This window comes from Nasonia vitripennis, chromosome 1 (assembly GCF_009193385.2).
Source record: "Nasonia vitripennis strain AsymCx chromosome 1, Nvit_psr_1.1, whole genome shotgun sequence".
Lineage (NCBI taxonomy): Eukaryota > Metazoa > Arthropoda > Insecta > Hymenoptera > Pteromalidae > Nasonia > Nasonia vitripennis.
This window is the reverse complement of record NC_045757.1, coordinates 12,614,343-12,628,809: the sequence shown is the minus strand read 5'-3', so window position 1 is coordinate 12,628,809 and position 14,467 is coordinate 12,614,343. Positions and strand designations below refer to the sequence as shown.

At 36.9% G+C, this 14,467-nt stretch overlaps 2 protein-coding genes across 7 annotated transcripts; one reads left to right on the top strand and one right to left on the bottom strand.

Annotated features, from left to right (window-relative positions):
* The first annotated feature begins 1,104 nt into the window (after positions 1–1,104).
* Positions 1,105–8,329, top strand: LOC100114798 (serine/threonine-protein kinase prp4). 6 transcript variants are annotated; one of them, XR_004345334.1, is made up of 15 exons: positions 1,321–1,524; positions 1,833–2,003; positions 2,075–2,327; positions 2,413–2,885; positions 2,977–3,246; positions 3,354–3,576; positions 3,709–4,017; positions 4,134–4,225; positions 4,308–4,454; positions 4,542–4,695; positions 4,777–5,029; positions 5,217–5,455; positions 5,618–5,818; positions 7,425–7,501; positions 7,885–8,329. XR_004345334.1 is itself a non-coding variant. In XM_008208804.4 (14 exons), the coding sequence occupies exons 1-13, from the start codon at positions 1,309–1,311 to the stop codon at positions 5,816–5,818; spliced, it is 2,790 nt and encodes a 929-aa protein (XP_008207026.2). In that variant the 5' UTR covers positions 1,105–1,308; the 3' UTR covers positions 7,425–7,444. The 6 variants fall into 6 exon arrangements, 3 of the variants coding, with proteins under 3 accessions (XP_008207026.2, XP_032458183.1, XP_032458184.1); XR_004345335.1 differs by having other exon boundaries at positions 7,425–7,541; XM_008208804.4 differs by lacking the exons at positions 1,321–1,524; positions 7,885–8,329 and adding an exon at positions 1,105–1,313 and having other exon boundaries at positions 7,425–7,444.
* An 86-nt stretch (positions 8,330–8,415) lies between these two features.
* Positions 8,416–12,071, bottom strand: LOC100114763 (inositol monophosphatase 1). The gene is made up of 6 exons (XM_001599376.6): positions 11,805–12,071; positions 10,127–10,260; positions 9,376–9,635; positions 9,171–9,276; positions 8,900–9,051; positions 8,416–8,808 (listed from the first exon to the last, which is right to left on the bottom strand). Exons 1-6 carry the CDS (start codon positions 11,862–11,864, stop codon positions 8,702–8,704), a joined length of 819 nt encoding a protein of 272 aa, XP_001599426.1. The 5' UTR covers positions 11,865–12,071; the 3' UTR covers positions 8,416–8,701.
* Positions 12,072–14,467: the final 2,396 nt, after the last annotated feature.

Sequence of the window (14,467 nt, the reverse complement as noted above, 5' to 3'; positions counted from 1 at the left end):
TTCCTGGGTAGCGCTGAAATTAGGGAATTATTTTGTTTTCAAGGTAAATATTTTCATGGTCATTGTCACATTGGGTTTGAATATTCATCATAAAAGTACATTAACTACGATTATTCTATCAGGAAATGCGATTAAATAGCAATTACAGTATTTCTTAACATTTGACTTTGAAATGACCTTGTGAAGGTCATGAAAAAAATTTTGAAATACCGTTTCGGACGTAAATAAAATTTCCTGTCAAAAATAGGGGTTCCTATTTAAAAAAAAAATTGACCTTCAAATGACCTTGAAATTTGAGTTCAAGGTCAAAACTAATTGCACAAAAAGATGTCCCCCTTGATTCTGGACAACTTTCATCTGAACAATTTTTCTGTTCATGGCTTAATCTAGGAGTTAATAGAGACTGGTTTGTTTAAAACGGCCCACCCTGTATATATATATATATATATATATATATATATATATATATATATATATATATATATATATATATAGGCTGGGAACCAAGACTGAGCTTGCATTATGTCAACATTCCTATTATATAATTATTAATTAAGAATGACAGATTAAAAAGACCGCGAAATTTAAATCAAATCTATAAAGCATAAAAAAATTCATTATTATGAATATTGTAATCCACTTTATAGATAGGTATTGCAATGTTTGCATAAATAATCATTTTTTAACACAGCGAAACATTTTTTTCGAAAATATACTAGTAAATTTCATGTATTCCTTAAAATAGAGGATGTCGTGGGATATTCGAATCATATTAACTCTTCACTTTGGATTCATATTTTACTTACACATGTGGCAAAGCTCGCAAGCTGAGGCTGAGCCGGCTGAGGCCTGAGGCCTGCGAGGAGTTGAGGACGGATGTCGTCTTAGATATATTATATATATAGATATACTAATACACGGGTACTCGATCACTGTACATCAGCTTCTAAATTAATCCGGCAGGATCGTGACGGTATCACGTACCGCTGCCGTACCTATACCTTATCTCTCATCAACGGCCAATAAGAGCGGCGGATTATTGTCTTTACCTCCCACTCTTGACACCTACTTCTAGCAGTGCCGTTGGCGGCGCTACGTCACTAGTCTACATCGCGTACCTTGCGAGCGAACGAAGCCGTTAGTCTATAATCTATATAGTGTTGTACGAGCTCGATGCTCGCGCGTCTCACACACGCTTATCGTATATTCGTGTAGCCGATACTCGTATCGTACGCGTACTCTATAGTTATACCGTCGTGTGTTGCGTGGGTGATCCGAATAAGTTTTCCGCCAGAGTTTACCAAAAACATGGGGTAAGTCGCCATTTATTAACTTGGAGGAATAATAAGAAGTATCGGACGCGAATGCCTAGGTGCTCCGAATGCTTTGCAACCTTTGCTATGCTCTCTACCCGAGGTTCTCCCGCTTTTCCGCCGTCCTGACTTAAGTATTCGCATGCAGCCGGATGCCCTCATCGCCAGTGCTAAAGATGCGGGTCTGCGCCGAGGAGGAAGCTCTTTTTTTGTGTGTGAAAATGCTTCTCGTGCTTTAGTTTAGAAAAAAAAAAACTGATCGATCTCTGCGTGTGTGGTTTCTGGGTCCGATAATTTGTTTGTTTACCGTGGCGATCTTCACTCGACTGCAGCTGCAGCCGCTGCATCTCGCACGGAGCTTTGAATGCAATTGGAACTTTCGTCTAATTCGAGAGTGAGAACTGAGAAGAGTCACGTCGTTCAAGCTCGTTTGTTTATCAGTGTCCCGTCGAGTTCGAGCAAGTCAACGTATAAGGATTTTCGAGAAATGAGTGAGCTGAAGAGGTACGTTTTTTGCAGGAGCTCCGATTTGGAGTGTGACGACAAGAAGGATCCGGGCGAGATCTCTGACTCCGATGTGCCCATGGAGCAGCGGAGCAGCAGCAAAAAGAAGAAGAGGAAACACAAGCATCACAAGCACAAGAAGGACAAGCTTGCGGATAAACTGGATGGCAAGTCTGATAAGGACAGGTATGGCTCATTTTGCTTATGCTGTATTAGGTTATTGTTTGAGTGTGTTACTGAATATGTGCCTATTTCAGGAAGAAGCATAAGAAGCACAAAAAGTCCAAGAAAAGTAAGAGCGAAGAGAACGGTAATGGAGCTGTCATCGACAAGATTGTTACTCAGATTGTCCATGAAAAGGAGATTAATGGCAAACTCAACAATTCGGTATTGGAAATCGGAGAGACTGAAGAGAGCGAGGAGGAGAAAATGGTTGATTTGGACTCTGATGAAGTCGACTGTACCATTATCGAGGACGACATTGATTTAGAAGAGTTAATGAAACAGAAGGTACATATTGTGTTGCTCTACTTTTTCATTCTTGAGTAATTTAATTTCTAAGAGTTTGATTTTATAAGTAACATGTGTTTTTAAGGAACGTCTTCAAGCATGTTTAGTGCAATATTTATCCGATGACTCTGAAAAGGATGAAAGAAATGCAGGCAAGAACAAACAAGGATTGCCAGATGTTATTGTTGTTGAAGACAGTGGAGATGAGGATCAGCCTCTGAAGAAACGACGTATAAGCGCTTTGGAAAGCAGAGATCACAGAAAAGTGCTTAAAAGTGATAGACGTGTTGTTGTAGATATGAGCAGAGGTGAGAGAAGAAGTCGGGATGAGCCAGACAGACGAAGGGATTTGGAAAGAAAACGTGATGAAAAAACAAGGACTAGTAGAGATGAGCTGAAGAGAGATGATAGGTTATCTAGTCGTAATGATCGGAAAGTTTATGAAAAAACTAAAGAAGACATGAGAAAAGAGGAACTTCTTAGGAAAAAATTGGAAGACGATCGGCGTAAAGAAGCTTTAAAAAAAGAAGAATCACGAAGAAGAGAACACGAGAAAAGGTATGTTGTTATATCGTACATAAATTCGATTTGGACATTTAGCACTGACTTAACCATTTATGACGAAATCATTAAATTTTTTTTAATACAGTAAAGAGGAAGAAAGGAAACGCGACGCGGAGAGAAGCAGCGCAAGTGCTGTGCGATCAAGTCACGACTCAAAGTCAAAGGACTTGCGACCGTCGAGGCGTGACAGTAGCCGAGACCGGCATCTTAACCACGATCCTCGAAGTCGCGATCGCAGAGACAGTAGGGACCGACATCGAGAAAGGAGCCGAGACCGCCTGGATACACGTAGAAATCACGACAGAAGAGACAGATCCAGAAGCGGAAGACGGTCTAGAAGTTTAGGAAGGAGCAGGTTAGTTAATTATGGAAATATTTAATGTTAATGTTGCAAAACATGTTATCCATCTAACTTTTGATTTCAAATTTTTCACGTGTCAATGTAAATAATTTTGAGTTTAGAAGGTCGAGGTCACGCAACCGTAGGGATCGTGATAGGCATGGCCGGGAAACTGACCGAGAACGGAAAACCGGGGATAAATTCAAGGACTCGTTGTCTGAAGGACTAAAGATAGACAACTTGGAGAGCTCCAGTGAAAGCGAGATCGATATTGACATTAAGGAAGATGAGGACGAAGAAGCAATCATCGAACGTCGTCGAAAACAAAGAGAGGAGCTCCTAAAGGTAAATATTAATTTTTCATAACACGTACATCGAAAACGTAAAGCAAAAGGCCTTTTTATAACGTACAGACTATTCTTTGATATATTCCTTGATTGTGTTTCTGTAATTGATTGAGTTTTTTCCCATTTATAGAGGCTAGGAGCTCCAAATGAAGACTCAAACTTTTCGTCAGACGTAAACGCCACAAGATCCCCGCCATCCGAGAGGCAGGAGTACTTGTCTAACAAGATGCACTCGAACAGCAATAACAACAACGAGTCGAATTCGGAGAGTCATACGCCACCGCTGCCTGAAAGAAGGAGAAGATCTAAGGGTGACGAGAAAAGCGGTACCGACAAGCAGGACGATAAGAATAACGACAAGAAAGAAGACAAGGCGAATTCAAAAAAATCCAACGAGTGGGACATGTTTGCAGAGGTCGATACTGTTGGCGATTTTAACGTAAGTTTTCACTGATATAATAAATAAGATTTATGAGGAAAATTCTAACAGGTTGAATAATTTGTTGACTCTCAAAAATATGAAATTATTTATTTATATATTTTTTATTTTTTTAGAGCCCCACAGTAGATGGAGTCAAGCGTCAAGGCGGGCCCGACAACAACCCTAGTTTAACCGATAACTGGGATGACGCTGAAGGCTATTACAGGTAAGGATGTTTTTTTGATCATTAATAATTTATAAAATGGTGCTAGCTATTATGTTTATTATAATGATATTTTCGATTGCAGAGTTCGTGTTGGTGAGACTCTAGATTCAAGATACCTTGTTTACGGGTATACAGGACAAGGTGTCTTTAGCAACGTTGTGCGGGCTAGGGACACTGTTCGCGGTAACATGGATGTAGCTGTTAAAATTATTAGGAACAATGAAATAATGTAAGTTTTTTGTTTCATATTATAACTATTTAATTAATTTCTTTTTTTTTAACCAATAACTAAATCAAACTAAATCTTGTATTACAGGCACAGAACAGGTCTTAAAGAATTAGAAATTTTGAGAAAACTAAATGACGCAGATGCCGACGATCGTTTTCATTGTTTACGATTATATAGGCATTTCTTTCACAAAAATCACTTGTGTATGGTTTTCGAATCTTTGTCAATGAATTTGAGAGAAGTAAGTATCTTATGGAAAATAAAAAAATATTTTATGTATAAGTGCTAAAAACAATTATTGATTAAAAATTTTATTTTAAAGGTGTTGAAGAAATATGGAAAAGATGTTGGCTTGCATGTAAAAGCTGTTAGGTCGTACACGCAACAGCTTTTCTTAGCTCTCAAGCTTCTTAAGAGAGCAAACATCCTGCATGCAGATATCAAACCTGACAACATTCTAGTCAGTGAGTCTAAATTGGTACTAAAATTGTGCGATTTTGGCTCTGCATCTTTCGCTCATGAAAATGAGATTACGCCCTATCTCGTCTCCAGATTTTATCGAGCGCCTGAAATAAGTAAGTATTAGATTTCATAATTTTCTCAAATGTCTTATATCTCAATGTTTGTTAGAGAATCGATAGTAATGTTAATATTGATGACATGACTGATCATGACAACACATTCACGAGTAAATTTTAATAATTTTAATTGGAACTTTTTATGATTAATTAAGAACCTCTACTAATCATCTTTATTTTTTAGTTCTTGGTATACCTTATGATTTTGGAATCGACATGTGGTCTGTCGGCTGTACTATTTATGAACTTTACACTGGTAAAATCATGTTTTCGGGAAAAACTAATAACCAAATGTTAAAGTTTTTCATGGATTTAAAAGGCAAGATGCCGAATAAACTTATTAGGAAGGGCCAATTCAAAGATCGACATTTTGATACCAATTGTAATTTCCTGTACCACGAAGTTGATAGAGTTACTGAAAGGGTAAGTGTTTCTAAATTTACGTAAGTCAGTAACAACTATAGCGATAATAACATTCAATTTTCAATATCCAATTAGGACCATACAGGATCATCAAAACACTCCTAATGCTATTTGTTTATTAATTTGATAAATTTTCTAATATTGATAAATTTCTTTATCCAGGAAAAAGTGGTCCAAATGTCGACGCTCCCTGCAACTCGCGACCTGGGTGCTGAATTAGGAGGCCATGGTTTGCCTGCAGAGCAGGCTCGCAAAGTTGCCCAGCTTAAGGACCTTCTTGAGCGCACGCTCATGCTGGATGCCGGAAAGAGGATAACTGTCAATCACGCGCTGGCCCACCCTTTTATACAAGAAAAGATCTAGGTAACCCATCGCGTGGCCAAAATCTGAGAACGTCCTCGTCCGTTCTTGTCAACTCAGAGACAGACAGAATTTATGAGAAAAAGAGATAGAAAAAGAAATGCATCATCGAGTTTGTACATTTTTATCGACGTTGCCACTTTCACGTTAGATACGAAATCTGCTTTCGTTTTTCTTTGATAAAGAAGGGACTTTGAGAATATATACTGCCACTTTTGACAGCTTATTTAAGGAGACAAACACGCGCTATGAAATTGCGAGGGCGTTTATGTTTATTGTTATTGATTTTTTTTCGTGGTACTTGACTGTAAGTCACGCTATTTTCTATTTGTACATATAGTTTCAGTGACGTATAAAGTAGATTTCTTGATACTGTAAAATTATTGTTGAAGTTTTATGTAAGTATTTGCATTTAGATTAATAGTCCGGATTATATTCTATTTGGATTAAACTGCATTTTCAATATTTTTGGTTGATGTCAGATGTGCTTATATTTATGTTGTTACCAAATACCAACTTATGCAATGCTAAATTTAGCTGTTTTGCATAGTCATGTATTACTACAATATTTACTTATGCAAACTTGCATGCTATACATTACAAATTATTCATCAATCAGATTTCGCCCTCGTAACTTCAAAACTGTCTTAGTAAGATCTGACAGTGGTATACTATTATTTTTTTTGCTCCATATTGTTGAAGAATGTCTTTTGAGACCATATTCCTAAACTTTATAAAACGTTTCTTATAAAATTGTACAATATATTTACGAATTAAACGACGTATAGAATTAATAAACGTTGTAGATTTCTACAAACGTTGTAATCAAAACAACGTAAAAGTATCGACAACGCGATCGAGACAACTTGTAAGATATTTTACGATAAATAACTTTTATGTTGCTTGAATTCGCGATTCACTCAAAACACGAATTAAATTGACGGCAAGGTTTTTAAGTTTGCAAAATATAAAATTGAGCGACACAGGTTTTTGATGTACTAAATGAATGAGATTGTATAGCGATTAGAAGTGCAAAATGAACGATAGAATATAAAGTCATATGCTTATTATTATTATTATAATTAGAAACAAAATGGGAAATACAATGAACATATTAAGTGAAGAATGAATCGCTCTGTTACTTCATGTTAATTTTAAGAAATAAAAAAGTGTTTGGATTGAATACGTCGGCCTCAAAAGTTTATCTATGACTCTGTATACTTCACGACTTTTGACGCCGATGACACGGAGCAGATTTATTTCTTTTTTTTTACACACGCCTTTTGACTTGCGCGTATTTTTTTCAATGTTTTTTTTTTCAATTTCAATTATGTGGTAATTTTCTCAATATCGTCACTTTTTTGTGTTGAATTTTAAGAACTCATACATACGCAAACGAATGTCACTATAGAAGAGATTGTCTCTATTAATTTATTTTTATGTAATAAAGTTAAGGTTATTGACGCACAATGGTTGACTGTTTTCTTAAAAATTTATAGTAATCTTTATGCTATAAATTAAGACATTTTTTATTTATAATATATATTGCTTTGGATTCATTACTTATAATTAGTTATGATTGGATTGTACGAAGCTGCTTATGTTTCAGATCGGTCTTCACGAATTGAATCATTGGTTAAACGCAACTGGACCTATACATGGGCCTTTAGCTGCTCCCGTTGCAAGGTATTCATGGGAACTGCCTTTTGGGAGATATTTATTACTCGTAATTACTCAATAATTGGCAAATTTTGATATTTGATAAATAATTCATAATTTGAGCATTATTGTTGACATTCGATATTTAACAAATATATACATACATATCGGTCGTTTCAACTAAATTATAAAAAATACTTTTAAAATTTGAACTATCGTTTTTACTTTTCTTGCATGATAAATTTCGTGAAAGCCCATGAATTTCCTTTTTAAATTTACCGTTTATCATTAGAAAAAGCAGTAAAGTAAATAAACATACGAATGTCTGTTAAATATTAAAAAAGAAAACTCATAATTGGTAGTAACTGAATAACTTTCTAATTAGCAATTTGGTAATGTTTCACTTGTAGCCCTCCCTGAGCGGAGGGGGAACAATGGAAGAAAGAGAGAGATTCAGATGAGGTGAGATGGAATGAGAGTAATAAACTGCATTGGACACTACTTGCCTGAAAAAGACAACTGCTCCTCTTGGTTAATAATTTGCTCTTATCGTCGAGTATAAAAAGTATTAGTAAGTATATGATGGAGACAAGGTAAGGTGTGACTAACTAGATCAATGAGTTGTAGGCTTCAATGATTTTTACTTTTACTTAACGAACCTATTTGTGAGTTTTCAGATACTCTGAACGAACAATGGGACAAGTATTTTAATCAGAGTTATGCTATAACATCCTCATGAATAATAAAATTTCAATCGAATAGAAATCACATGTCCTTTGTAAGTTTTTAATTGGAAGATGTAGTTTTTCTACAGTTATAGATAAAAGGTAATAAAATGTGTTATTGTATAAATAAGTTTGACTACATTTTCTTAATCCAAGCCATACTTTCAATCCTATCAGTCCAAAAGTATGACCAACCAAATAAAGTATAAGCATACATTTTTTTTTCAAATTAAATTTATTTACTTACATTAAATTTTCAGACAAAAAAATAAATTCATTTCACTGAAATAGTATCGACATTGAAGTTATGTTTTTGTTCATGCTGAGGGCAACGTTAGGTTCGATATATATATAAGTTTCTCTTTTGCTTCTCTGCGACTAACATCCATCAATTTTTCACAATAAAATCTCATCCAGCTCCGCGGATGAAATATTCTTATGGAATGCTTAAAGTTTCCCTCTTTAGATATTGTACTCTTTGCACCTATACGTAAATTCGAATCTAATCCCTCTCGGGATAATACTGTACAAGGGTTCCTGATACTTTTTGAGCGAGTTCGGGTGAGGAAGCGCAGAGCGCCCTTCGGCTTAGGGGATCAAAGTCACCACCTAAAAATTCATTTCATTTGATATTAATTTCATTTGTTTCATGTCAATTTGAAGAAACATTTATAATATGGATAATTTATGACAAATGTACCTGCTGGATCGATGCAGGTACCGCCAGCTTCTCTGACAATGAGATCACCGGCAGCGATGTCCCACACGTGAATACCGAACTCGTACATGACGTCTGCTGCGCCCATTGCCACCATGCACATGTTCAGCGCACATGAGCCTAACGCTCGCGTTCTATTAAAAAAAGAAATCGAAGATAGGAAATTATACTGTGTCATAAAGGGTCTAGCTGACGTAAGGTATAAGAGATAATTTTTTCATTTGAGATAGAGTTTAGCTTAAGAACAATTTACCCGTGCACTAGAGGTGTCATTGTTTTGAGATTTTCCATGACGATTCTCATCTTCTCCGGGTCTCTGCTTGTGCCCAGCTCCATCATTACCAAAGCTTTGTTCAGTTCTGCAATCATTCATAGACACGCATGTTTATCTTAGTTAAACTATGTAACCAAACAATACGTTTCTCTTCAAAACTTTATTGCTAATTACAACTGTATACCTGTCTCTCCGGAAACGTGGATTAATGCTCCATTAAGAAAGGCTCCTTGGCCTCTCCTCGCCGAGAAGAACTGCTCGATCACGGGGTTGTATACGATGCCAATTTCCGCGACTTTGTTGACGTAAAGTGCTATGGAGATGCAAGTGTGGGGCATCGAGTGCACGAAATTCATGGTACCATCCACGGGGTCGATGATCCACGTAGGAGCATCCGTCAGCTCGACTTTGTGACCTTGTGCCGTGGTCTCCTCGCCGATGAATCTTCAAACAGAAACATTCTACTGTCAGTTTTTTCACTTGATAAAGTGATTTTTTCGGGATGTAAATTCTCATATAAAAGGAGTACACTCCATTGAAGTAAAGCAGAAGACCATCAACGAAGTAAAACAACACCGTTTATTCATCGAATTGGAATTTTCCGTAAGACTCGACGCGCTGACGGTCTTGTACATGCAAGCTTTCATTTGACTTATTAAACTAATTTACGGGTAATGACTTCCAGTCAAATAATCGGCTCTTTATTCCTTGCGTTCGCGCTGTCAGTTGAATTTTGGTGATACTACTACTCAATCAGAGGCTTTGTGCGCTGAACTGTACAATCAAAAGGATTCATGACGAGATACTCTTCTGGAATATTAGCTTAGGCGCTACTCATTCGTTAAATAATTTACACCTAATTTTGTTTCATAGGACTATATGGCTTTAAAAAAATACTCCAAGCTGTTACGCTTTAAATTTAAATGCAGTCGTACTTGTGATCCGGAAATTTGGCGGAAATTCCATCCATGAGCAGCTTCTCCACCATTTGGTCTGTTTCTGTGACGAGGTCAACATCGCAAGATTTTACTTGGATGTTTTTTTGCCTCGAAATATTTTCTCTGATCAGCTGAAAATTACGGAAAGGCACATTTTTCATTTTTCGATCAATCATTAAATTGTCGCAAAATTGTTCCAACTAAAATGAATATCAGTTTTCAATAATTATGATTCAACTTTAACACAACGAAAGCACAATCTCAATCAAATCAATTCAAGTTAAAATTCAACTCTCATTAAAGTAATTGCGGTTTCTAGTCTCTCCGCGAATTCAAACTTAAAATCAATAAAAGCTCAGCCGATATAAAACTCATTTTCTCAACGACCCACTCTCCTTTGTTCTCTGTCATTCTCATCAACCGTCGAATCAAAAAATTCCAATTCGAACCACACAGACCCCTCAAAACTCAGCCAATAGACATTCCACGCATACGCACACGTGCGCCTGTACCGCTACAGGCGCACATATACAAACGCCCAAAGAGACACGCGTACACGAGGCTGCAAAATCGATAGCCCGCGCTAATAATCCGGCCGCGCGCTGCACTGTCTACTTTTTCTTTCTGCCAGAGCCGTCGTCGAGGCCACGTTACATAAATATATCAGCCTCATTTGCGCTTCTCAAAGCCGTGATATACGAGCACGCGGATGATGTCTGTATACGATTGTGCGGGGGTGGACGCGATTATTATATTGACGCAGAGACGATCGATGGGGTGTCGTTGGCGACGACAGTTGCTTCGCGAGTATTTACGTTGTGCAGTTGTGGAGTGCGGAGATATAGGTGCGTTTATTATGACAAGAGAGATAGCGATTAATTTGTTGAGGGACTTTGCAAAGTCTGGATGAATTTATGAGGGTGTCTTCGAGGTATACAGGTGGAATTATCGCTGAACGACTGTCGACGAGTGAATCGGTGTTTTGTTACAGGGAAAACAGATACTTCGCGGGTGAAGGTTATATACTTTTGTTTGCGGTCGCGAAAATAGGAACGACGTGTAAATACCATTAGAACAAGCGCTATAAACGAGTAAAGTTTATGACTAGGAACTAAAGTTATCTACAGCCTCGATTATTTCCTGCATCTTTTATAGTCATGAAATGAATAATTCACGCAGCGTATATAACTAATATTTGTTTCGACGCGCGTTAACATTTTTTCCATTAGAAATTCAAACTGAAACTCGCGACTTTGGGTTTCCGTCAAAGCACATCAGCGAGGCGGAAGCGCGTGGTACGAGCCGAAATTTCAAAGCACCTGTCTTTTTTTAGAAATTGGCCTTCGGCGCTGTAGTTTGCAAAGCTTCGTCGATTACTCGGATATTTCCCTCGAAATATCTAAACGCACGAAGATGGATCGAATTCGCGGGAGAACGCTTTGCGAAATGTGAGGATTCGATTGTTATCAATGTTTCCAATATACGCAATCGTAAATATACTTGTATCGTGATACTTTGGTTTTAGTTTGATAAAATGAATGTCTCCCCATTCGAGACTCGTCGATTTTCGCTAAATTCAAAATTCTATTTCTATTAAAAACAAAAGGAAAAAAAATTCAAACACCCACTTCACGCTCACCGGACCTGCCAAAAATTAACCAAAAAAGGAACTCACGCTGCCGCCTTGCTTGACGAGTTCGAGCACCACCTCGTAGAACTGGTCGAGCTCCGACATCCTGGCTCGAGAGACGGAAAAAAAACACAAGCTTCTCTGCGAGAGCAACTGCACTAGCACGTGTGCGACGTCTTCGTCAACTGCGGGCGCCTCGCCAAAACGAGCAACGGCTAAAGGGGAGGGAAGAGTAGGAGAGCCCGATAACGATAAGCTATATACTTACGCGCATACGCGATGAGCGACGGGTACACTTCGACTAAACCGCGCCAGAGAAGAGCCGACTATAGGTATAACATTGCGAGGAGAGAGGGAAGGAGAGAGAGTATAATATGAGAGCGCATATGGCGCGCGCGCAGTCAGCTGACCGACTACCCCCTTCTCTTTTTCTTTTGAATGATTATTTTACGCGCGCTTTGTTATAATTAATAGTGCAGGTTTTCATTGTAATTCTTTGAGACCGATGTAAGAGGATTTATGTCTGGCGTGATTACAAGAATGACTGAGACTTGCGGATTTGGTTATTGTTTTTATTAGAGTAAAACGGTATTTTAAATTATCATTTTATTTATCTAATGTTTCGCATTTGAAGCCAATGAAAACGAAATATTGGGAAGGTTGCAAAAATGACAAACACGGATTATATTTTAACATAACGATAAATGTATGTTTCAACGTATATATATTTATATATATATAATAGATATAATTTTTTGTATTTTTTCTTTAAATATATATATCACACCTAGAGTTAGTTTGTTCCACGTAGAATGATATGTATGCAACGTAGCCTCGAGGCTGTTGAGGCTTCGTGGGATAGGAGTTTTTTTTTCTTCCAACGCAGTTATAGCTTTATTTATCCTGCTATATGGTAGAACACACGCGTTTCTCTACACTTGAACACGGCACATAGTTCTTTTTTTTTGTTTGTTTTTTTCTTTCTTTTAAATTTACGCTCGAAACCGCGTCACCGCAGAAAACTGCAGGGGGCGACGCGATTCCCTCACAATATTTTAGGTATATTAGTTATGCATTTTACAGGTTTTGGTGCGTTCGTACGTTAATGTGCGCCTGCGCTTTATACTTTGTAGTTTATATGTAGTTTCCTTACAATTTAGGGTACATTGGTTTATGCATCACACCGAAGCGAATTTCTTTAAATATATTAAATTTAGTTTCAAAACACTTAATGCAGTTACGTGATTCGGCGAGAAACAGTGTTGTTTGTCCAAATAAAACTGCTTTAAGCATTTTTAAAGCACATTTAATACAATTATCGGCGGACTTCAGTTGTATAAGGTATATTCCCTGTTAGTTTACACCTTTTTTTGGTTTCAAAGTGGATCGAAAAAGCAGTACATTTTATATTTACGATCACGCATGACACTTTCATTGTATTATAGGCTCTTCCCTTCGGTTTTTCTTAAACAGAGATAGAATGAGCAGTCCTTAATTACATTCTTTTGTTATTATTTTTTATAATAATCTGACACTTTTTGAATAAATAAAAACATTTTATACTTTCAACGACCTATACAACTTACACAGACAAATTTCAAATACGATCCCAACAATATTATTTCAAATTCATATACCTGTAGCGAAACTCTGTTTTTGAAAAAATATGATTGTTTTCGCGGCTATACTTTCATAAATCGTGTACATGTTTATCGTCGTTCGCTCGCACAGAATATATATATATATATATATATATATATATATATATATATATATATATATATATATATATATATATATATATCAACAGGAAAGTTCAGATCTCGACTTGTCTCTTGCCTAAGTAAATGTGTATGCGTACACAGTGGTACGTTAGCAAATAGTGCATCAAGATGCACTACGTGTGTATATTGAGAATATAAGTGAGAAACCTAACCAGTAGGTTGTTCTCATGCGCAGTTTCGTTTTTTGTAGCTTGTCTCTGGTAAATTCTGATATGTTAGATCCAGCCGCGAAGTGAGTGAAAGCAAAGGTATAAACAGTAGAATGCGAAACAAGACCCAACTCGACAAAATCAAGTAAAAAAAGTATATAATATGACATTTGCACAAAAATGTTATTATAAATAAAATTGAACGAATTGTCGCTCACTCGCGGCCACAAAGTCGCACAATGCATATAATAATAAAATCGCGAGTTTCGTTGTACCCGTCGATCTCAAAAAACATACATACTTTTGTATAATATATCTTCATAATGTATAATCTATACTTTCAAGTTCGACGCTTCTCGAACATTGTCTTTATGTATATCATATATTATGCTTAAGTATCTCGACTATACGTATTATAGTGCGGCCATTGTGTGCGCTGAGGTGTGTGTGTATATATATATATATATATATATATATATATATATATATATATATATATATATATATATATATATATATATATATATATATATATATATGTAGCCGTGCAGCGGTTCCATAACAATAATAACAGTGCTGTGGACTTATGCCTCTTTTTCCCTCCTCCATTTCTGCCTTGATTTCCTCCTGTGTTTCGCGACGTCGCTCTGCTTTATCGAATTTCCATGAGAAGACGTTGCGCAACGCGACAAATTTGTATTCCATTCCGCAAGAGCGATACACAGGTATATACTGCCCTCGGCAAAAGTTTCCGGTCAATGTACACACATCTACT

Excerpts from the sequence above, each read along its gene's own strand:
- LOC100114798 (XM_032602292.1), top strand. The coding sequence starts at position 1,466 with ATGCCCTCATCGCCAGTGCTAAAGATGCGGGTCTGCGCCGAGGAGGAA. Across the intron at positions 4,455-4,541 it reads ATTAGGAACAATGAAATAAT|GCACAGAACAGGTCTTAAAG; the intron begins GTAAGTTTTTTG and ends CTTGTATTACAG. Across the intron at positions 5,456-5,617 it reads TTGATAGAGTTACTGAAAGG|GAAAAAGTGGTCCAAATGTC; the intron begins GTAAGTGTTTCT and ends TTCTTTATCCAG.
- LOC100114763 (XM_001599376.6), bottom strand. The coding sequence starts at position 11,864 with ATGTCGGAGCTCGACCAGTTCTACGAGGTGGTGCTCGAACTCGTCAAG. Across the intron at positions 9,052-9,170 it reads ATGACACCTCTAGTGCACGG|AACGCGAGCGTTAGGCTCAT; the intron begins GTAAATTGTTCT and ends TTTTTTTAATAG. Across the intron at positions 8,809-8,899 it reads TACCTGCATCGATCCAGCAG|GTGGTGACTTTGATCCCCTA; the intron begins GTACATTTGTCA and ends ATGAATTTTTAG.